The 23,462-nt window shown below is 38.0% G+C and overlaps 1 protein-coding gene across 3 annotated transcripts in view; it reads right to left on the bottom strand.

Moving 5' to 3' along the window:
- chchd6b (coiled-coil-helix-coiled-coil-helix domain containing 6b) overlaps positions 1–22,290 on the bottom strand; it is a 63,379-nt gene extending 41,089 nt beyond the window's left edge. For 2 of the 3 annotated variants that reach the window (XM_044122396.1, XM_044122395.1), the window contains exons 1-5: positions 22,034–22,290; positions 21,074–21,170; positions 20,668–20,722; positions 19,127–19,283; positions 7,431–7,451 (exon numbers count right to left, since the gene is read on the bottom strand). In XM_044122396.1, coding sequence (XP_043978331.1) covers positions 7,431–7,451; positions 19,127–19,283; positions 20,668–20,722; positions 21,074–21,170; positions 22,034–22,117 — 414 coding nt within the window. In that variant the 5' untranslated portion in view covers positions 22,118–22,290. The remainder of the gene's footprint in view (positions 1–7,430; positions 7,452–19,126; positions 19,284–20,667; positions 20,723–21,073; positions 21,171–22,033) is intronic. The other variant, XM_044122397.1, reaches the window with a different exon arrangement.
- Positions 22,291–23,462: the final 1,172 nt, after the last annotated feature.

The raw sequence follows: 23,462 nt of genomic DNA, 5'->3' as shown, positions 1-23,462 counted from the left end.
ATCCTCAAAAATAGGGTATTTTCAGGATTTACTGGTTGCCTCATCCTTGACGACGAGAGATGCACCTGGTGAGCTCGTTAGTGATTTTGGGGTCGTTTTTTGCTTTTACGCCATGGTAACTCCAAATCCCACCAAAAGTAATAGCTCCCTTCCCGGGAACGAGCCGCACGTTTTGATACCACTTTTGTGGGTGGGCTCGCAGCGGTACGAGCCGCATTAACGGTAACGGAAGAATAATAAATAACTAGAAAATTCCTGAAGAAATTTAACTGGGGCCTGCCAAAGTGTGCCCGTCGGTTTGGACCCAGCGTTGTGATGCTAAGAATTAGCATCAATGCTAAAGAAAGCTGCAATGTAATCAATAGCATGTGGAGAATCACAAGAATGTTAAGTAAGCTGGACATGCAACATTCAGTATGATAAAGCAAGTGCATTAGCTAAAATGAGCAAATATGCTAATGTAAGCATAAATACTTTCAGTAGCATGTGGGGTATCATTAGAATGTTTACTGTCATTTACTTACTCCATTAAGTATACTAAACATGGCTAATAAGTCTGAAAAATAGAAAATAGCTTATTTAAGCTAAAAGGCTAATGCTAATGAACTGCCTTGCTGCACAAGGCAGTTCCCTAACCTCGGATAAACAGATAATGCAGAATGATATCATTGCACCGCCTGTGGCGGTGCACTGTCCAGAGGGGCATATTGAGGCTTTTATTTTGAAATTTGCAGTAAGCTTCATATTAAATGCCCACACTAATCCAATGTGTAAGAGTGCTTTGGATAAACCAGTCACATAAAGCCAAAAAGAGCAATTACATGATGTAAAAATTGCCAAAGCTTTTATTTTGAAATTTTTGTTAAGCTTCATTTGAAAGGGTCAAAGTCATCCCATGTGTAACAGTCATTGGATTAAATCAGTCATATAACGCTCAAAAAAGCAATTACCTGATGTAAAAATTTTCAAGGGCTTTTATTTTGAAATTTTCAGTAAGCTTCATTTCAAAGGGCCAAACTCATCCCATGTGTAACAGTGACAGGGTTAAATGAGTTATATACAGCCCATAGCAGCAAGTTGTTGTAAAGGCCAGCTCAGTCCTCCTCTGTTTTAACTGAACTAGTAGTTCGAACTACAGTGATGCGTATTTGTAGTCCTTAGCAGCTCTCCCTGCTCTGGGTTCCGTTGCCATGGTAAATAATCCTCCCTGCCAGCTGTGAGTGAGACATCCAGGGGAGACAATTCTCTGTTTGAGCCAGCCAGTTTGACTAAAAAGCATTGCAAAAAACTGTTTCCGCTCGGGAACCGTAATACATATTCAAAAACCGCTTGAAGCATATGAGAGGGCTATTTGTCGCTCACATAGTCCCGCCATTCATATCTCTACCTCACTCACAGTATTAACAGCAATGAGATAAAAAAAGTGTGTGCCAAGGTCTGAAATTTTTCAGAAATACATGGAAGTGAATCAGTGAGATCTGTCTGCTACCCTGGCGCATGACTTTGCTCTGAAGCACCTGGAGAGAAAACTGTAAGCGCTAGATAATTTTTGAAAACATTTGACCGGAGCAGGCACGCGTATCAATGTCATGACCAAGTTTGATACCAATCATGCAATATTTGTGAGCGTGAGGGCGAGTTAAAAAATGATTTGGGGTCAAAATGTCGCTCTGACTCTCACTCTAGCGGAGCGACCTTCACACTCTGATTTTTCCAAAAATCAAAAACTTTGGGTCGCTTAGAAAGAAGTTGTGGACAAACCATAATACATATTGACGTGCTGTCTTCACTTTAAAAGAGATCACGGACGTATCTACAAAATGAAGTTTGAATGGCGTTTCTACATAAAGTTATGACGACACAGAAAATCCTCAAAAATAGGGTATTTTCAGGATTTACTGGTTGCCTCATCCCCTTGACGACGAGACTTGCACCTGGTGAGCTCGTTAGTGATTTTGGGGTCGTTTTTGCTTTTACGTCGCCATGGTAACTCCAAATCCCACCAAAAGTAATAGCTCCCCTCCCGGGATCGAGCCGCACGTTTTGATACCACTTTTGTGGGTGGGCTCGCAGCGGTACGAGCCGCATTCCGGTTGACGGAAGAAAAATAAATAAATAAAGAGACATTCTATTGGGTGTAGAACAATAGGTGCCTGCCATGCAATGCATGGAGGCAGTGACTGACTTGCTTGCTCTCCTTATGCATTGCTATGGGCAGGCCCCAACTAGAAAATTCCTGAAGAAATTTAACTGGGGCCTGCCAAAGTGTGCCCGTCGGTTTGGACCCAGCGTTGTGATGCTAAGAATTAGCATCAATGCTAAAGAAAGCTGCAATGTAATCAATAGCATGTGGAGAATCACAAGAATGTTAAGTAAGCTGGACATGCAACATTCAGTATGATAAAGTAAGTGTATTAGCTAAAATGAGCAAATATGCTAATATAAGCATAAATACTTTCAGTAGCATGTGGGGTATCATTAGAATGTTTACTGTCATTTACTTACTCCATTAAGTATACTAAACATGGCTAATAAGTCTGAAAAATAGAAAATAGCTTATTTAAGCTAAAAGGCTAATGCTAATGAACTGCCTTGCTGCAAGGCAGTTCTAACCTCGGATAAACAGATAATGCAGAATGATATCATTGCACGCCTCGGTGCATGCACTATCAGAAGGGGCATATTGAGGCTTTTATTTTGAAATTTGCAGTAAGCTTCATATTAAATGCCCACACTAATCCAGTCTCTAAGAGTGCTTTGGATAAACCACTCACGTCAAGCAAAAATGAGCAAATATATGATGTAAAAATTGCCAAAGCTTTTATTTTGAAATTTTTGTTAAGCTTCATTTGAAAGGGTCAAAGTCATCCCATGTGTAACAGTCATTGGATTAAATCAGTCATATAACGCTCAAAAAAGCAATGACCTGATGTAAAAATTTTCAAGGGCTTTTATTTTGAAATTTTCAGTAAGCTTCATTTCAAAGGGCTAGACTCATCCCATGTGTAACAGTGACAGGGTTAAATGAGTTATATACAGCCCATAGCAGCAAGTTGTTCTAAAGGCCAGCTCAGTCCTCCTCTGTTTTAACTGAACTACTAGTTAGAACTACAGTGATGCGTATTTGTAGTCCTCAGCAGCTCTCCCTGCTCTGGGTTCCGTTGCCATGGTAAATAATCCTCTCTGCCAGCTGTGAGTGAGACATCCAGGGGGAGACAATTCTCTGTTTGAGCCAGCCAGTTTGACTCAAAAAAGCATTGCAAACAACTGTTTCCGTGCTCGGGAACCGTAATACATATTCAAAAACCGTTTGAAGCATATGAGAGACGGCTATTTGTCGTCTCACATAGTCCCGCCATTCATATCTCTACCTCACTCACAGTATTAACAGCGATGAGATAAAAAAGTGTGTGCCAAGGTCTGAAATTTATCAGAAATACATGGAAGTGAATCAGTGAGATCTGTCTGCTACCCTGGCGCATGACTTTGCTCTGAAGCACCTGGAGAGAAAACTGTAAGCGCTAGATAATTTTTGAAAACATTTGACCGGAGCAGGCACGCGTATCAATGTCAGGACCAAGTTTGATACCAATCATGCAATATTTGTGAGCGTGAGGGCGAGTTAAAAAATGATTTGGGGTCAAAATGTCGCTCTGACTCTCACTCTAGCGGAGCGGCCTTCACACTCTGATTTTTCCAAAAATCAAAAACTTTGGGTCGCTTAGAAAGAAGTTGTGGACAAACCATAATACATATTGACGTGCTGTCTTCACTTTAAAAGAGATCACGGACGTATCTACAAAATGAAGTTTGAATGGCGTTTCTACATAAAGTTATGATTTACACAGAAAATCCTCAAAAATAGGGTATTTTCAGGATTTACTGGTTGCCTCGTCCCCTTGACGACGAGACTTGCACCTGGTGAGCTCGTTAGTGATTTTGGGGTCGTTTTTTGCTTTTTACGTCGCCATGGTAACTCCAAATCCCACCAAAAGTAATAGCTCCAATGCCGGGTTCGAGCCGCACGTTTTGATACCACTTTTGTGGGTGGGCTCGCAGCGGTACGAGCCGCATTAACGGTAACGGAAGAATAAAATATAATATATAAATAAAGAGACATTCTATTGGGTGTAGAACAATAGGTGCCTGCCATGCAATGCATGGAGGCAGTGACTGACTTGCTTCGCAAGTCAGTCACTGCTCTCCTTATGCATTGCTATGGGCAGGCCCCAATAATAATAATAAAGAGGCGTTCTATTGGGTGTAGAACAATAGGTGTTATGCCATGCAATGCATGGAGAGCAGTGACTGACTTGCCCAAGTCAGTCACTGCTCTCCTGCATTGCTATGGGCAGGCCCCAACTAGAAAATTCCTGAAGAAATTTAACTGGGGCCTGCCAAAGTGTGCCCGTCGGTTTGGACCCAGCGTTCTGATGCTAAGAATTTGCATCAATGCTAAAGAAAGCTGCAATGTAATCAATAGCATGTGGAGAATCACAAGAATGTTAAGTAAGCTGGACATGCAACATTCAGTATGATAAAGCAAGTGCATTAGCTAAAATGAGCAGATATGCTAATGTAAACATAAATACTTTCAGTAGCATGTGGGGTATCATTAGAATGTTTACTGTCATTTACTTACTCCATTAAGTATACTAAACATGGCTAATAAGTCTGAAAATAGAAAATAGCTTATTTAAGCTAAAATGCTAATGCTAATGAACTGCCTTGCTATAAGGCAGTTCTCAACCTCGGATAAACAGATAATGCAGAATGATATCATTGCACGCGCGGTGCACTGTCCAGAGGGCATATTGAGGCTTTTATTTTGAAATTTGCAGTAAGCTTCATATTAAATGCCCACACTAATCCAATGTGTAAGAGTGCTTTGGATAAACCAGTCACATAAAGCCAAAAAGAGCAATTACATGATGTAAAATATGACAAAGCTTTTATTTTGAAATTTTTATTTAGCTTCATTTGAAAGGGTCAAAGTCATCCCATGTGTAACAGTCATTGGATTAAATCAGTCATATAACGCTCAAAAAAGCAATGACCTGATGTAAAAATTTTCAAGGGCTTTTATTTTGAAATTTTCAGTAAGCTTCATATTAAATGCCCACACTAATCCAATGTGTAAGAGTGCTTTGGATAAACCAATCACATAAAGCCAAAAAGAGCAATTACATGATGTAAAAATTCCCAAGGCTTTTATTTTGAAATTTTTGTTAAGCTTCATTTGAAAGGGTCAAATTCAACCCAAGTGTAACAGTCATTGGATTAAATCAGACATATAACGCTCAAAATAGCAATTACATGATGTAAAAATTTTCAAGGGCTTTTATTTTGAAATTTTCAGTAAGCTTCATTTCAAAGGGCCAAACTCATCCCATGTGTAACAGTGACAGGGTTAAATTAGTTATATACAGCCCATAGCAGCAAGTTGTTCTAAAGGCCAGCTCAGTCCTCCTCTGTTTTAACTGAACTAGTAGTTCGAACTACAGTGATGCGTATTTGTAGTCCTTAGCAGCTCTCCCTGCTCTGGGTTCTGTTGCCATGGTAAATAATCCTCTGCCAGCTGTGAGTGAGACATCCAGGGGGAGACAATTCTCTGTTTGAGCCAGCCAGTTTGACTAAAAAAAGCATTGCAAAAAACTGTTTCCGTGCTCGGGAACCGTAATACATATTCGAAAACCGCTTGAAGCATATGAGAGGGCTATTTGTCGCCTCACATAGTCCCGCCATTCATATCTCTACCTCACTCACAGTATTAACAGCGATGAGATAAAAAAAGTGTGTGCCAAGGTCTGTAATTTTTCAGAAATACATGGAAGTGAATCAGTGAGATCTGTCTGCTACCCTGGCGCATGACTTTGCTCTGAAGCACCTGGAGAGAAAACTGTAAGCGCTAGATAATTTTTGAAAACATTTGACCGGAGCAGGCACGCCAGATCAATGTCATGACCAAGTTTGATACCAATCATGCAATATTTGTGAGCGTGAGGGCGAAGTTAAAAATGATTTGGGGTCAAAATGTCACTCTGACTCTCACTCTAGCGGAGCGCCTTCACCTCTGATTTTTCCAAAATCAAAAACTTTGGGTCGCTTAGAAAGAAGTTGTGGACAAACCATAATACATATTGACGCTTGTCTTCACTTTAAAAGAGATCACGGACGTATCTACAAAATGAAGTTTGAATGGCGTTTCTACATGAAGTTATGACCACACAGAAAATCCTCAAAAATAGGGTATTTTCAGGATTTACTGGTTGCCTCGTCCCCTTGACGACGAGACTTGCACCTGGTGAGCTCGTTAGTGATTTTGGGGTCGTTTTTTGCTTTTTACGTCGCCATGGAAACTCCAAATCCCACCATAAGTAATAGCACACCTCCCGGGATCGAGCCGCACGTTTTGATACCACTTTTGTGGGTGGGCTCAAGAGCGCACGACGACCGCATTCACGGTGACGAAGAATAAGTTAAGAATAATAATAATAAAGAGGCGTTCTATTGGGTGTAGAACAATAGGTGCCTGCCATGCAATGCATGGAGGCAGTGACTGACTTGCTTCGCAAGTCAGTCACTGCTCTCCTTATGCATTGCTATGGGCAGGCCCCAATAAAAAATAAAAGTGAATGAGTTTCGAATGAAGAAACGTTAAGAAGCTCTGTCAAGCCAGCAGATTGTAAATACTCTATTTTTCATAACGCTGAGAAATATGTTCACTGTCTCACTGTATTGCCAATTCATAAAAATGTATTTTGGTTTTTCAAATTAATTTATTTACATAAACACATGCACACAGAGCTTCTCGATTTTTTCCAGAAAACAAATATATCGCTGTAAGCTGATTTATTATGCAGCCGTATTTTAAAACAAACTCGTGAAAAAACTCTTGAATGCATCGTAATTAGTGTGAACATGATATGCTAGTTGAACACAAAAAAACTAGTCTAAGATCCTAAGAAGAGCAACTGCACATTAATTCATGTAGAATGGAAAGGGAAAGTGGTGCTCTACCAAAGATACACACATAGATACAATATCATGTTGAAATGATATAGTATCAGACTTAACATTTATTGTAATCCAGCATAATCTCATGCTAACTTAACAGACACACACATATTCGAAGAGCACATGTGCAAATCCCTACTCTACGCTCTCTATTTCAACGGTAGCTGTTTGATGCTTGGAGAATGTGTGTATATGTGCGTTTGCATGTAAAATCTCCTCTGCCAGCAGCACAGATGATGTGTAATTTTCTAGCTGAATACCTCCCAAAGATTTGTTGTGCAAAATGATGGCGGCAGCACACTTGCAGCCTTGCTTTAAAGCACAATGAAAACATGACATCTAAATAGAGAAAAGAGACAGAGGAAGAGAGAAAGGAATAGCCGAACTAAGACGGTAATAGTGTTGTTGCTTACCCACGCATCCAAATCTGCTGGCTAGGAAAGAGAGAGAGAACTGGAGTTAGAGAGACAATAGAAGGAGGAATGATACAGAGTTTAGGTGAAAAGGGAGGTGAGATATAGATAAATTTCAGAAAGTAGAATCCAGAAACTTTCAGAAGAAAGAAACTTGGTACTTCTAAAATCCCTTAGAAAAATAAGTATTGTTTGCATAACAGTTTACTTTTAGATTTGATATTACATTACAATTACAGGAAAATATATTATTTCATTTATCTAGATGTATTGTTAAAGAAACATACTCATGCTTATACTGATACACAGACTTACATCCATCTAAAAGTGTCCAAGGACTAAATGCTGTAACTTGGTTCCAGTATAGCTTCTGTTATGGTGTTATGATCCGAGTTGCCAAGTTTTGTTGACAGAATCGACTAATCAATGTTGTCAAGGTGACTAACAACACTGAGCTACAACAGCCTGAAATAAGGATCAACACCTTCTAAATCATTTCAGTGGTAGGATTTTTGGGTGCTCTGTAGAAAACAAAAATGTTGGCAGAGTGTCAGACAAGATGCTATGTCAGAGTACTGAGATCACTAAAAAGTTAATATATGCTTTGCAGTTTCTTAAGCTAAATTGCTTATTCACAGTATGCTGTTTTAGTTAAAAATCAATCAAGTCAAAAGTTGTAAGCAAAGCTATGCTGTGATTTAGAGTGAAAACTGTTGAGGTTTGAGATTAAAGCAGTTGAGCTCCTGTGCATTATTCTGGTCAAATGATGCTTCTGCAACACAGTAACTCCTAAACTTTAGGAAAAATAAATGAACATGGAGTTATCCGACACTCCTAATATAGCCTATGCATTTTTATGCTACTCATAATAATTTATAGACCTTTACGACTTTGTGTCAAATGGTAGCCACAAAGTATTATATGACCATGTATGGTAGGCTATCCCCAAATCAAGCAAAGCTCAGACAGGCGTACAATGCCATATTCTGTTTTTCTGTTCCTACCAAGCTCTCCCAGTCTGGCGTTGGATACAGAACACAGAGGGGACAGATTAAAGCGGTAGGTGGCTCTAATGTTGCCATGCCTCATAAAAACACCATTGAGTTAAATGAGGTGAACTCACAAAGCCAGTGGCTGCAAAATGCGTTTGTGTGGTTTTGGGTAATCTTCGTAACGGATACAGTCGACACCATCTGTTAAACCTTCCCGCTCTTCGGTCGCTGGACCAAATCTGAATGTGTGTCTAAGAGTGTCCATGTATGTGTGAACATCCGGATCCCCATGGATTGCTCACAGGAGTGAGGCGGTCCCATTCCCATAGATGAAAGATTTTAGAGGAGAGGTGAAGGGGCTTGTAGAGATGCAGAGACAGATAAACACACACACACACACACACACATGTCCAAGCAGCAAAATGGACATCTGCAAAGTGGACCTCCATGTTTGTTTGGTTGTTTCTTTCTATCTATCTATCCATCTATCTATCTATACTGCCTTCTTGGTAAAAAAAAAAAAAAAAGCAGTATGTATAGTATATTATAGCAGTAATACAATATTGAATAAAATATAATTGTATTCAATTAGTATTGAATACAATATTATTTTTATATTCAAAATTAATACAATGTTACATTACATTATTAATTTACAAACTGTTCAACCCACTGCACTAATTAAGTATGAAACATGAGGTAAGCTGAAACATTAGTTTAGCCTAGTGTAATATTTTAAATAATGTGAGGTAACTGCAAAAAACAATGGAATAAACACCTTATTTTACCTGGGAAAAAACATGCATAGGTCATTCACTTTTAATCAGAAACAGTCTCATTTTTGCACCACCTCATGTTTACAGTTATGATCCTAATATTCATGTCATTTTCAAGTATCTGGAATGGGCACAACATACAAATAATGACATATCTCTCCAAACCATTTCAATATAATGAGTAATATTTAGAAGAGAAAAAAGAACAAATTTTGTTTTCTCACGAGACTTGATGGGTCCTTGCGTCTGCCTGAGAATAATTCATGCATTTTATTAGATAAGAATGATCTAAAAGTGCAAAATATATGTATAGGTGAAAAGGGGGGCACATTTTACCAGCCCAGAAAAATCAAAGATGCTCCTTCAATGAAATCCCACCAATTTCATGGATCCTGATAAATTTGATCATGTATGCTTAGTTGATTATGTTTGCTGCGTGTACTGAGCAGGTCACCAGATGCACCAGCTTGGCAACGCTTCATGCTTCATTTAGACTTGGAATCTTAACCATCCAGTAACATAGTGTGTTTCTGTCTATTTCTCTATGGGAGAGGAAAACAGAAGAAACAGAGGCAGAGACTGTGACACAACAAAACCATGTGAGCATGGCAATGTAAATGTGTGTGAGTGAGGGCGTGCATGCGTGGGTGTGTGTATATGTGCATGCGTGGCAATATCAGACCTTTTGGTCTCCAACACCACCTCACAAAGTGTGAAACGCTTCCTTGGAAATCAATTATGTAAATGCTAAATTATGCAAATGGTGCGTGTGAATGAATCTATGTGTTTGGGGAGAAAAGGTTTTGGTTTGGTTTCAGCCTGAAAGTCAGGAGAGTAGAGAGAGAAAGCGAAATGAGGGAAGAGGAATAAAATTAGGATTAGTGTGGAGAATGTCACAGGGAGACACGGTGTGCACAATTTAACTCTTGATTTGGCTTTTTAATCAGGAAGAAAGACTGAGACAGATGCAAATACAAACAGAGAAGAGAAAATACCTGAAAACTGTGGCTAATTCACTGACATCCCTCTCCCTGTCATATCATAATGGAAGTAAGCATGTTATCCATCACGTGTGCCAGTAATAACACATATCTGTGGTAATGCTGAGCCCATGAATATAAACTTAAGCTTTATCGGTGCTGCTAAATTAGCTAAAAAGCAGCATTTTTCAAAACCTTTGCACTGAAAGGCACATACACCCATAGTAAAGCTTCAATGTGAACTTGTTCAGTATTTACTAGTTTTATTTTATTATTTTTTTTAATAATCTGTTTTTATTCTATTATCACTGCTACAAAAAAGGAAGTTTTTTTGAGTTACAATTATAACTCAGTGATCAGGGATAACATTATGACTGCTAACAAGGGAAGTGAGCACTACAGTCCATCTCTTCATCATGGCAGCTGTGAATATTTGGGTATATCAGGCACTAAGTAAACATTTCAACCTTTTGATTACATTGCATTAATGCATATTATTTGACTTTTATGGGCAGTTAAATCATTAATTTTGGCTGGACTGGGTATAAATATTTTATTTTATTAAATAAAATAACATGCATTTTGCCATGTTTCTGCAGTCGTTTTAGTTTGGCCAAAGGGAAAACTCTCTAGGCGCCTCATAGTGTAGCAGTAGAGCAGACACCCGATAGACAGCGGCTATTAGCCCTGGAAGCAGCCGTCTGTGGTTCAACTCTCAACCTCAGGATCTTTGTAGCATGTCTTTCTCCATCTTCTCTTAACCACTTTCCTCTAAAAAAAACCCACAGTACTTAGAATAAAGGCCACTAGCCCCACAAAATCTTCTATAAAATGAAAATTACTATCAAGGACACTTTCACCTTTTCACGTGAATGGAATTGTCCAAGAATAAATGCAAGCCTCCCTAAAAATTGTTCAGTTGTTTATGCATTACAATTGTGCATTTCATTGTCATGGTTTTCGTGGATTATTTGCAGTCATTTTAGTTTGATAGAAAGGATAACTCCATATGGCCGCCTCACATTTTTACATTGGGATAATATGACAACAATAAGTGCAGAGCCTCTTGACAACTGCTCAAGTGTTTATGCACTGCATTTATAAATGTATCACCACACCAACACCTACAGGTGCAGGAAGATATAGATATCTTCCTGCACCTGTAAATTTAAAAAAATACATGCAGACATGAACTCTTACATGATCATGCACAAGAGGTGTAGCAGAAATACCAGAGGCATGAATTGGTTAGTCTAGCTGTTTGCTCATTAAATGTGAGGTTTCTTCACATAATCGTGGGAGGTTAGATGAATTAACACTTCATCATCAGCCTTCTTTGGCACACAGACTGTCACAGAGACAAGGGGGTGGGGGGACACAGCCAAGGATATAGTGAGAAAGAGAATGCAGAATAAAAGACGGATGCAGAAAAAAGAAAAATAGGTTTTGTTAGAGAGGAGACAGAAGCGTTGTACAGTTCAACCAATGTGCACAAAAATCAGACTAAATATAGTTAGAATTTTTACAGATTAGATCAGGTACATTTGTTAGTATTAAAAAAAAGCCTTTCTGTAAAATGTGTATATCTTTCCAACCATAAATACATAAATGTGATCATATGTGAAGAAAAAAAAAAGTTTCTTTATTCCCTATGAACTGAGTGAACGGGTCGTTCTCTTCTATAAAAACAAGCACGATGGAATTTATTTTTATAAGTATTGTCCAGTTGACTCATTACATCCTAATAGCTCTCTGCTGGGATGGGCGCTGTGCTCCAGCACATCGAACCTTTCAGCCGACAGAGTTTGTGCTCGACAGATCAAAATCTCCTCAACCTGAGGCGTTATCTGCTCGACAGCAGCTACAGCTGCTCAAAACGAAGGGGGCAAGCTTTTGCATCTATGAATGAGGAAGCACACACAAAGGGCTTAGGTGATTTAACATGAAGAAAAGATGTCAAGTCTCTGGTGAGACTAAGGTGAGGCAGTTTAGACTTATCTTAATGCAAGTTTTATGTTTTTAGTGTTTCTATGTGAGGTAAATTTAAGTATAGCTGTGTGTGCATGTTCAAAGGGTTATAAAAATATTCAATCACTCTTTGACGTTTCATGATGCTACAACCACATACTTCGATGTACACAATAACAATTTCACACTATCCTGCCTAAAGCAGTGTTGAGTTATAAACGTAGAAGCTGGATTCTAGTTTTTAAACATCTGACACCAAAACTGAGCTTTATTGTCAGTTTGCATTATGCCAAGTGTAGCTGTATACCAGCACTGCTAATCTCCCTAAACAATTTCATTACCTCTTTAAAAAATAGTAGTGGTAACCAGGGGTGGAAATTAAAAATTTTTAATGGCCACTCAGACATTTCACCAGCCACTGTTTTTTTTCTTTTAATTACAAACCCCACCAGTACAAGCAAATAGCATAAAATACATTTATTCTTAACTCTATGAAAACCAATTTACTGACAGTAAGTTTACCATACTTATGTACTGATACAAACTAATTTAACATAACAACAGAGGACACCTTAATTACTATCAGCAAATTTAACTACACAACCCAAACATTCTTGCAATCATTTCCTATGTTGAACATTTCCACATTTTGGCTGCAACTCGCCCAGATAGTATTTACTGAAGATGAGTCTAGTCATTTTTAAACATTTTTAAATGGTATCAATAGCTGTTTCTAACTGTCCTATTTGTTTTTTTTACTTATTACGTTTCTATTTAAATTCACAATTATTCTTATTCTAATAAGAATAATTAATAACGTGTTCATTATTAATTCCACAGGTCGTCATCATTCCTGTATTATCCCCATACCTGTCAAGTCTCCCGTTTTTTCTGGGAAACTACTGTATTTTACCTACTGTATTTTATTTAATTATGACAGCCTAGGTCCATCCCATATACAGTATGTCCATCAGTCTGGACTACAGACCAGTCAGCCACTCCTACTCTGGACAGAAGTTCAAACTAAATGCAGCATTTTTTTTTTCTGTTCAAATTGTCAACCTGCCACAGTGGCAGGTGCATTGCTCCAAATTAACACCACTTCATACTTTTACCCGTATTTGGCCAGTGGCGAGTGCTAATTTCCACCCCTGGTGGTAACACAATGTTGCGTTGATAATTCATAAATCAGATAGATAGCAAAATTCTGGAAGAAAACATGCAAAGATGGAGATTAACATTTCAGCAGGGCAACAACCCTAAACATGGCCAAATCCACAATACAGTGGATTAGATTAAACCATATTCATAGTTAGACTGATATAGTCTAAAGAGAATGTATCACATATTTTTATAATGGATGTTCACAGATGTTTTCCATCCAGTCTGATTGAGATCAAACTACTTCCTTGTTCCATTTTATTCCTCTTAGACAAGTTATCTTCAATTCTTTTTCCATTTCAGATTTTGGCTAATAAGGAGGTGAACTAGTCAACCAGCAGCAAGGATGAAGCATCGCAATTTATTTCTAAGCCTTGCAATAAACTACAAGGCTTTTTCTTGCTTATTAGCTATTAGATTACTTATTAAACTATATCTGTTTTTTTCTCTGGCTAATCTATAGCCTGGAGTCTCAAGGCTGTTTCTGTTCACAAAGTTGCCTGATTTTAAACATGAGTAGTTTCAAGGAAAAATACCTGCCTCAAATGCTGTGTTTTCTATCAAAGTCTGATGGCTTATAGAAGGACAACCTTCCTCTTTCAGAGCAACAATACAGTTAACATTATACAAAACATAATAACAATAAATCTTCAAATCTGCTGAAAGGATAATAGTTGAGAAAATAATGTTGCTTTAGGCTGGTTATCAGGAAGGGATGAGTCAGTAAATAAATAACTTTGCTAATTAATAACAGTAGAGATGTGCCAAGCCTGTTTGTAATCATGGAGATAAAGAAAATTCAATTAAAACGTAATGGTTAAAAAAAAAAATAAAAAATCAATGCAAGTAAAGAAATGAACTGAAGTTAGATTAAAAACGGGGGGGGAAAAAAACAACAACTGACAAATGTCTTTTAAAGTGAGACAGCAGGGGAGCCGGCTGGTTAGCAGGAACATCTTGCAGCTGAACGCTGCATATTCAGTGCAAAACACAACATTTACACTCTAGTGAAGTGTCACTTCCTGGTGGTTTGTACACAGCAGCAGGGCAGCACATTGTTAACGTGTGGCACCAGCGCCTGTGGTCTGAAGGCTTGTAATCTCAGGTCTGACTTTAACGAATGCCAAGCTTTTCAGCCTGCTTTTTTAAAATAATTTCTCTTGGACAGTATCAGGAGCATTTCCATGTGTCATCACTAACACACACACACACACACAGGAGGAAGAAGAGAAAAAGGAATCTAGGAGACCATGTTGCCCACCAGCCCATTTTGCAGAGCAGGGCCGGGTTCCATCCTAATTTTAATCCCCTACCAGGAATGAAAATGTTCCAACACTGCCATCTAGTGCCTATCCACAACATTTTTTTTTGCCACACTGGAATCAACACACCTTGGAAAAATATTAATGGGCATGTCAAACCTCAACAAAACAGTACTGCAAGTGCTGAAAATGTCATGTAGCAATAAATAACAAAAGACATTAGAGAGCATGAGGTGTGCTTTAAACACACAGACCAAAGAATCTCACAAGAGGGACATAAGAAGTGAACAAAAGGGTGCTAAATCTTTTATTGCACATCGTGATTCAACCACAAAACCAAAACGAACCTTCTACAGACGCATGAATAAAACTTGTCAGATTTAGTCGGCTGTAGGTGTTACAAGCTGCTCTTGTTGCAGAGCTTTTCTTCAGGCTCAACTGTTAGGATGAAAGTATTCAGACCCCTTTGAACTGTCACATTTTTTGACATTAAATCCACAAAGTTCTAAGTGGATAAGGTACAAGGTGCCAAGAAGTTTTTCAGTAAATTTTCAAAAGAGAGGATAAAGCAAATCCACAGCTATGGTGGGATAATTGGTCTACATGAAATCAAAGCTAGCTTTTGGGGACAAGCGACCAGAAGAAAGCCACAAGGAGACTTGAAAAACAAATGCAGGTGTTCTGCTCAGATAAGAATTGAACTTTTGGCCTAAATGCAAAAGTTTATATGTGGAGGATATCTAGAACTTCATATCACACAGTGTCACAGTGGTGGTAGAATCATCCTGTGGGATTGCTTTTCTTTAGTAGAGACAAGGAAGCTCTTCCAAATCCATAAGAAAATTTTAAAAAAACACTTGAGAATGTGTCAGAGATTTACTTTCTGGCAACCCAACAGCCCTAAACATATAGCAAAAGGAACGATGGAACAGCAAATTGTGTGAATTAATGGCCTAGTCAAAAATTCAACTGAATCCAACTGGAAATGCATAGCAAGACTTAACATCAAGGAATCTCTGTAAAGTTTTAAAGTCATAAAATGTAGAGAAATGCCAAACGGAGGCACTGTAAAAAAAAAAAAAAAAGTCTCCTGGGTTATTAATGACTCACGAATTCAGATTATTCAAAATCCATGCAGTACTGCAAATAAAATAGTTTTATTGCTGTGCAAGTTTTCTAAAAGAAATGTCGGCATAGACACACAAAAAACAGCTAAAGCAATATTAATGTAAACTAAACCCTGTACAAATACTAAAACAACTACCATGCTAATTTGTCCAGGGTTACAAATTCCTGATGAATTCATAATTGTCTGTGTTTTGTCAAATTTCTGGTTTTCTCCAGAAAATATTCTCCAACAATTATCTTTGAAAATTGGGTCTTAATTCAATTTGCAGCAAGTAATGTTCCTGTTGTGTTTTCACTGGGGATAAAATACTGCTTTGATATTACAGCACAAACCCACACCTTCAGCCAACAGACAGGTGGGAAATTCTGTTCTTCACAGCCGGATAACAGACTTCTCAAACTCAACAGCCTAAATTTAATGCGTGCGTGTGTGTGTGTGTGTGTGTGTGTGTGTGTGAGAGATGTTTAGCACTGAATACCTGAGCATACTAATTACATTTTGCCTGCGGCAGGAATGACACCCCCCGAGGTGAAGAGAACAGACAGGGAGGAGAGAAAGAAACACAGGAGCAACAACAAAGGAGAGAACAGGAGGTGTTAATGGAACTTTCTATTTTCCCCCACATCTTCACTCAAGGTTGAACAGTTACATATAGACCTAAACAAGACAGAATGGCATTGTGAAAAACTCAACTTCTATACTTTGGAAGTCAGCTTATAAGATGCATGCCAGCTAACATAAATATAGGAACAAAGATTCAGAAGTCAAATAATAAACCATAATAGTTCCTTGGTTAATAAAGCATTTATGTGGAAAGAAAACGTATTAAACAGGAACAATTCATATGAAGAAATTATTCCTATGATCGATATGAAGTTATCTATCAAATTCATAGAATTTAAAGTAATGTCTATGAACTTAACTTGACCAGCAGCTATACAGACAACTGACTGCATATCAAGAATGTCATTGTTGTAGAAGCGCTGTTCGCAGTTTACAACAATCCATGTCAGTAACACAGCGAACATATGAAAAAGAATGTGCTCTGGTCAAATTGAACATGAAAACACTGTGGGGTAGAAAACAAACACAATGAATGGATGGACCCTCTCCGCCTTTGAGGCCACCATCATGCTGCCACCACAGCAAGATGGTGGCAGCATCTTGCTGTGGTGGTGCTTCACTTCAGCAGAGACGAGGATGTTGATAAGTAAGTATGGGCAATAATTGTGCTGTTTCTCATTATCATGATAATGTGTGATAATGTTTGAATAATTTGTTACACGTGGTTCCATGAGAGCATATATAAATATCAATAGATGTAAGTAGAAAATTCAGTCTTTAGATGCACAAAGCAGGCAGAGACATACCCCAAAATACTTGCAGCTGTAATCGCAGAAAAATGTGGGTCTACTCAAGACTGATTCAGAAAATAAATAAATAAAACTGTGTATAGTTTTTTCCTATTCACAGTTTTACTTAAATTGTGTATAAATACACAGTTAGCAAATATGATTATTAGCTCATTTGAGATGCTTAAACAAATAATATCCCAAAAAATACACTCATGTTTGTGGTTGTAATGTCCTGAAATGTGATAAATATTAAGCGCAATGAGCAGCCATGCAAGCCAGTGTAAACATGAGGAGCCTTCCTGCACATTAATAAGAAAACAACAAGTGGCATTTCAGACTAACCGATTTCTCCACACTAACAGTGATTTTAGTCAGTAAGTGAAGCAGGAGAAAGAAAAGCTTCCTAGATTACTGCTGTTAGAGATGTTAATCTCCATGTTAACGATCAGAAAAACGCAAGCAAATTACAGACAGCTGCTTGCATATTAAAACATCAAAGAAACAAGCGGGGAAAAAAACATGTACAACAAAAGCCTGCTGAATTTTTCACCAAAAAAGTACATGACATCACAGAAAAGGGTATGACTGACCCGTCTATGAACTCTTTGCAATAAGATACACACACTCCTCCTATTTACACACACACACGGGTATCCAATGCACATACAATGACAGCTACCGACACAGACGCACACACACTTGATGTATCTCAGCAGTGAATGTCGGCGCTAAGGCAGAGGTAAATGGCTAATTTGAGCATTTGTGACAGGCAGCCCGAGGCATGGCGGCCAGCCGCTCATCTCTTCGACAGGTATAGCCTTCACACTTCCCTAACCTCCTCATCACCCCAACAGTGACACGAAGCCTGCATGCTGGGAAGCCCAGAGTGGATGTGATGAAACACACACACACACACACACACAAGGGTGAGGGGGTTGCTCTATATGCGCTCGTGTGTATAATTGTGATGGTGCCACATTAGAGTCTGTGAGTGAACGTATGATTTCAGGTGCTCATCTGGCTTCCACTCACATAAATAAAGCACTTCCAACCAACTTCAAAAGCTTTGTCTTAAGATGTATAAGAATAGGAAAAGTGTAGCGTGTTTTTGAGCCTCCAGCTGTGTCGATGCTGCTAGGAAGTGCTGAAAAGGACAGAGACGCTCACCTGCTGAGCAGTGAAATTTGAAGTTGTGGAAGCTTGTAAATCAGACTTCTAACAATTTCCTGAAAAACCATTGCAAGTCAAAAACAAAAAAAAACAAAAAATTTCATTTATAAACTAAGGAGTGGCTTCTGCCTGGTTTGGCTCCATTGTTTGGATGGATGAACTGAAGCTTCAGTTTAAGCGAAAGGGACAAATCGAGGTGGGCAGAATGAATCTGTTTGGACGGAAACAGGTTTTAAAGGTGAGAGTGAGCAAAAAGCACCAGTGAGACAGAAGAAAAAGGTGCAAATAATAAGGTGGAGTGGGGTCACATAAACACTCTGCACCTCATGCTCTCTAGACCTTTCACACACTTTATAGGCATCTGCTTCATACCTATTATCACCTTAAAGGAAAAAAGCTCCCACTTCCTTTCACTTCGATGCTCAGACACAATTCTGCTTCACACCTTAACACAGTAAAACTCGCACAAATACACACAATCAGACTGCTGCTGCTCTAACCTTTCAAATACAAGCATCATCAACAACTGAGGCATCTCAACATTATTGTACTCTGCAAGGCAAGACCTTGTCAATTACTCTCAACTTAGGCTCAAGTAAATAAATGTAATGCATGCAGGTGGACTCGGTGGTCCTGACAGAAATAGTGCAAATATATCTTTTAGGAATGCTGAATTTCTAATTCTATTACATCATTGAGAATTGTGAACAGATGTATGTGGTTTTTAATTAGAGCTGGAAGCATTGGCAGCATGGCATAAAGTTCATAATATTCAATTTCATCAAAACAAGACAAGAAAGATTTATTTGTTGAGACTGTTCAGCGAGTTACGTTTTATTTGGATTAAACGTAATTTGAAATTAACGTACAATCGAGATCCAAAGAACCAGACAGCGTACTCACCAGTAACTTGGTCTTTTCATTATCTTCTTGGGTTCTCCATTTTTCTACGTAGACAGGAGACCTGCTCTTATCCTTGTCTTTGATGGCTGAAGTCTCTCTCTCCCTCAGGTTGAGCTTGGCCAGCTGCTCCTGCACCAGAGCCTGTTGACGCTCATAGCTAACGTCAGGAAAGTTATGAGATGTTAACCTTTGACAGTTCATGGAGAGGCCACTCAGAAAACAAGCTATCATTCTCATATACATATTTAGCTTCTTTTCAATGATGGCAATGGGGTGGCAAAAATAATTTTTTGTCAGATGACAAGCAAGAAATCCATTCAAGTGTTTTTGTTTCACTTTATAGCTTAAATGGTTTGTTTTGCATCACTTTAACCAAATGGAAATTTTCACTAAGATCAGAAAGGTGAGAGAGGTAATATTTGTGCAACTGCTGCCTTCATCACATCATCCTACAGCCACTGCTGTTTCTGCAGCAGCCAAAAGGGGGCAGTATCTTCAACTAGAGACATGCCAGAGGTTAAAGTCTGCAACCAGCAGCCCCTAATAACATTGATAAAATTATTTGGAAACATCTAATCTTAAATAAAGGGAATTAGAAAGTAGTTTAAACTGCTATTTTAGCTTTTTAATTAAAACATTTTAAGCAACGTCTTTTTATTTAAAGCAACAGTTTACTTTCACAGCCGAAAAAAGTAGGCAATCCTAGACTTAATTCTCTTCAAATTAAATAAAATTGTCAAAGTAAGTTCTGAATGGTCTGACTGGAAAACTTGACCTCACAACTGACCCCTCACTTACAGGCTTTTGGCACTTATAGCTCAAACTATAGGATAGCATAGCATAGTGTAAACAGGTCGTGTAAAATGCCCTTGATCTTAGTTTCTCTGACGCTTGAGAAACCTATTGGTTTGTGTGCTTTATATAATTTTCCTGCAGCATAACTCAAGTGCGCTTGCACTTATGCTCAACCTCAATCTGACGTCCAAATATAGCCCCCTGAAATTGTCCTTGTATAGAAGCGGCAGCTCTATCCCGTCACGCTACTGTTAATAGCTGATCCTTTACTGAAATACCTTTATATCAGAAGTAACATGATGCACCAAACTTTCCATAAAGTTCCCCTTTTATCTCATCAATCCACAGAATATTTTCTCCAAAGTATTAGGGATTATAAAGAGGTTTATTTTTTTGTAAACTTCAGATTGTACTGTGTGTTAAACTGTCTCTGGTTTTAGCCTTGCATGTCACTGGATGTCATTTCTGTTCATCATTTGAAACCAGCCTTTTGAATTACCTTTTTCTAATGTTGAAATTGATTTGCTAAAGAAAAAAAAAAAAGAAATCCATTGGAAGGGGCAATTTCTTTTCGATTATACTTCTTGTGTTTTAAAATCTTAAGCATCACTGAAACTAAGATCATGGCATACATGACATAGTAAATGTCAAATCAAGGTGCAAAAATAAATATTACACTGTAAACCACAATAAACAAATCAATGTAGTGACGATGACATTTTGAAAGAAACAAAACTAACACCTACTTTGTACGCATCTCTTCCTGTGTCTGTGAAGATGATGTTTCTGCAGATTTTGAACCTAAACATCAAAAAGTAAATATCAACATTAACAATGATATTATAGATGGGTGTCAACAGTTTACAGAAAAGAATAAAACACTCAGTTTAAACCTGAACCAGTTTGTATATTCTATATAACACCTTAAATAAACATAAACATATTAATATTTTCTTTAGATTTCAATAACATGTTCTCATAAATGAACTGAGTCAAATCTATAGATTCTTTGCCTTTGGTGTGTTGTACATTTTTCAACACAATCTAAACACGACAAACAACCACACATTATTTTCCCTGTTCCAGGCAATCTTCTGAATAACGACTGCATAGAAAATGTGTGATACAAGAAATGTCACAGTTAGGACATACTTGGTGATGTCTTTTGAATGTCTGGAGCAGGTGTCAAAGGCCAAGCTCTTTCCGAACCAGGAGATTCCCTCATCCGCCGGAGGACATTCTCAGAAAGCTGGGCCAAAGAGATAACATATAAACATAAACTTCGTTATGACTAATTTTATTATTGCCTAATCAAGACAAACAGTAGATCAGTTCCTAATCCTGCTCCTTGACAATTATTCCATAAGTTACTCATGTAGGAAAAAATTAACTTTTTTCTTCATCTTTATCTTTTTATCTTCAACTTTTTATTTTTGGGGATCAGGGGAAGGCAGTGAAATTAACGCTTTTTTTTTTTTATCCCATTTTATTTTTAATTTTACAAGTGTAAACACAAAATTACTGTTTGTAGCTTTACACACGTCTGCATGATACAAATCACTAAAGTGCAAAGACTCCTGCTTTTAAAATGGTTATCCCATTTGCTGGTCAAACCTGCTGGGCAGGAGAAATTGTCTCCATAAGGAGCAGATGTGTTTTCACCATTGTATTGTGTTGAAATTCACTTGTAATCTCCAGGTAATTGAATGTCAACACTTCTAGCTATATAGTGGGTGGGGGGTCACACTTTCTGATTGTAAACAAGAATGCAGTTAGCCCCCCCTCTTCCATGACTGTTTATTGGCAGTCATGGAAGAGTTATTTCGCCCCCTAACAGTTAACTTAGCTGATATAGCATACAAGCTAACACTAACGCAGGCTACAAACGTCCATGTTACTAGCTACGGACATATCTGATTTTAATTCAGAATAAAACTTAAACGTCCGTTATATGCACGAAAAGATAACATAACCCTAGGAAACATCGTGAGCCAGTCTGGTTTTCATAGCAAGGACCAACCTCAGCCTCAATACCTCCACAATAATATTAGCATCCATTCGCATGTCTAATTACTTAAAGTCGAGTAGCTACACCACCAGCTAATTAAATACCTTCACTCCTTCAACTACTGTGACCTTCTCGTGTTCGTCCACCCTGAAAGATACATTCCTCCCTTTGCTCCCATTTCCTCCCATCCTGAATGGACAGCTGCCCGTCTCCACGGGATAAAATTAAATATTACAACCTCGCTTATTAACAGTTGTAACAGCAGGTAGAAAATAATGACACGATAGTCGGAGTCGGCGCCACAGCAACTACTTGCCAAAATACTCCAATAAAGGTCATTTCGGCATTCCAGTATCCTCAAAGCTCATTGGTTACAGGAAATAATTCAAGTCCAATGGAGTGGGAGTAGTTTAGGAAGTGCTGCAAAGCATAATGGGAGTTGTAGGTTGACGACCTTTAAAGCTTTCATTATTCAAAGTTAGTCAGACATACTTAAGATAACGTTTGGACCTTATAAAATAAAACACCATGGTGATTTTTTATTTATTTTTTTGTATTTTCTTTATTTGTCCAACCCAGTTTCTCAAAGTCATAGTGCAACTATAACTCTGCTAGCTGACAGCAGCTAAACAATTTAAGCAGACATTGAAGTTTGTTTGACGACGTTTAGTGATTTTAAAATATTTCTTGATGAACTGTAGTAGAAATAAATAAATACTGAAATAATTGTGACATTAACGCATAAAAACTGAAGCTTTATTCTTTATATAATCAAGAATATTTAACTACATATTGAAACATTTTGCTGTTTTAAATTTTACTGATATATTACAGCTATATTATTTTCTGATTGTCATTTAAATTGTTACACATATCAATATTTACTAATTATTTATAGTGAAACTTTAAGCCTTCAATAGAAGAAGGCACTGACAGATTGAATTATCTTTGAGATTTCAAGTCAACATAGAATCCATATTGTGTGATCTAAGTATTCTATTAAAACAATTCCAAACATTTTTCTCCTTGTACAGAACTACTGCAACAGCCACTACTTCTGCCAAAAATAAATAAATAAGTAAAAAACGTCTACATCCAGATCTTGATGCTTGTACCTGCAGAACCATCAACTTTACATGTCTGACCCTGCAGTGTTGTTCCAGTTATCAGAAAGAGAAAAGCTTTTTAGATAAGCTAAAGTAGTGCGAGTGTAAAAAACAAATCATCAAACTATTTAAAATCACAAGTAGAGCATTGCATTTGCTCATTTATGTAGTGGCAAATATGAATGAAAACCAGCGAGAAGCATGGACAACCTTAATGAATGAAAATAGATTAATAACATATGAAGTTCTGACAATGATCACTGCCCTCCCAAACATTTCCTTCAGCTTTGCCATTTATGGAAATATCCCACATAGATTGGAGTTTTCAGAGTCAATTTTTGCTGGAAATCTGTCAAAATTCACTCAGTCACCAAGTTGACCAAAGCCAACTGATCAGCTCAAATTGCAGGCAGATTATGTCATAAGT

This window comes from Gambusia affinis, linkage group LG07 (assembly GCF_019740435.1).
Source record: "Gambusia affinis linkage group LG07, SWU_Gaff_1.0, whole genome shotgun sequence".
Lineage (NCBI taxonomy): Eukaryota > Metazoa > Chordata > Actinopteri > Cyprinodontiformes > Poeciliidae > Gambusia > Gambusia affinis.
The sequence above is the reverse complement of the archived record's forward strand: the minus strand, read 5'-3'. Positions and strand labels throughout refer to the sequence as shown.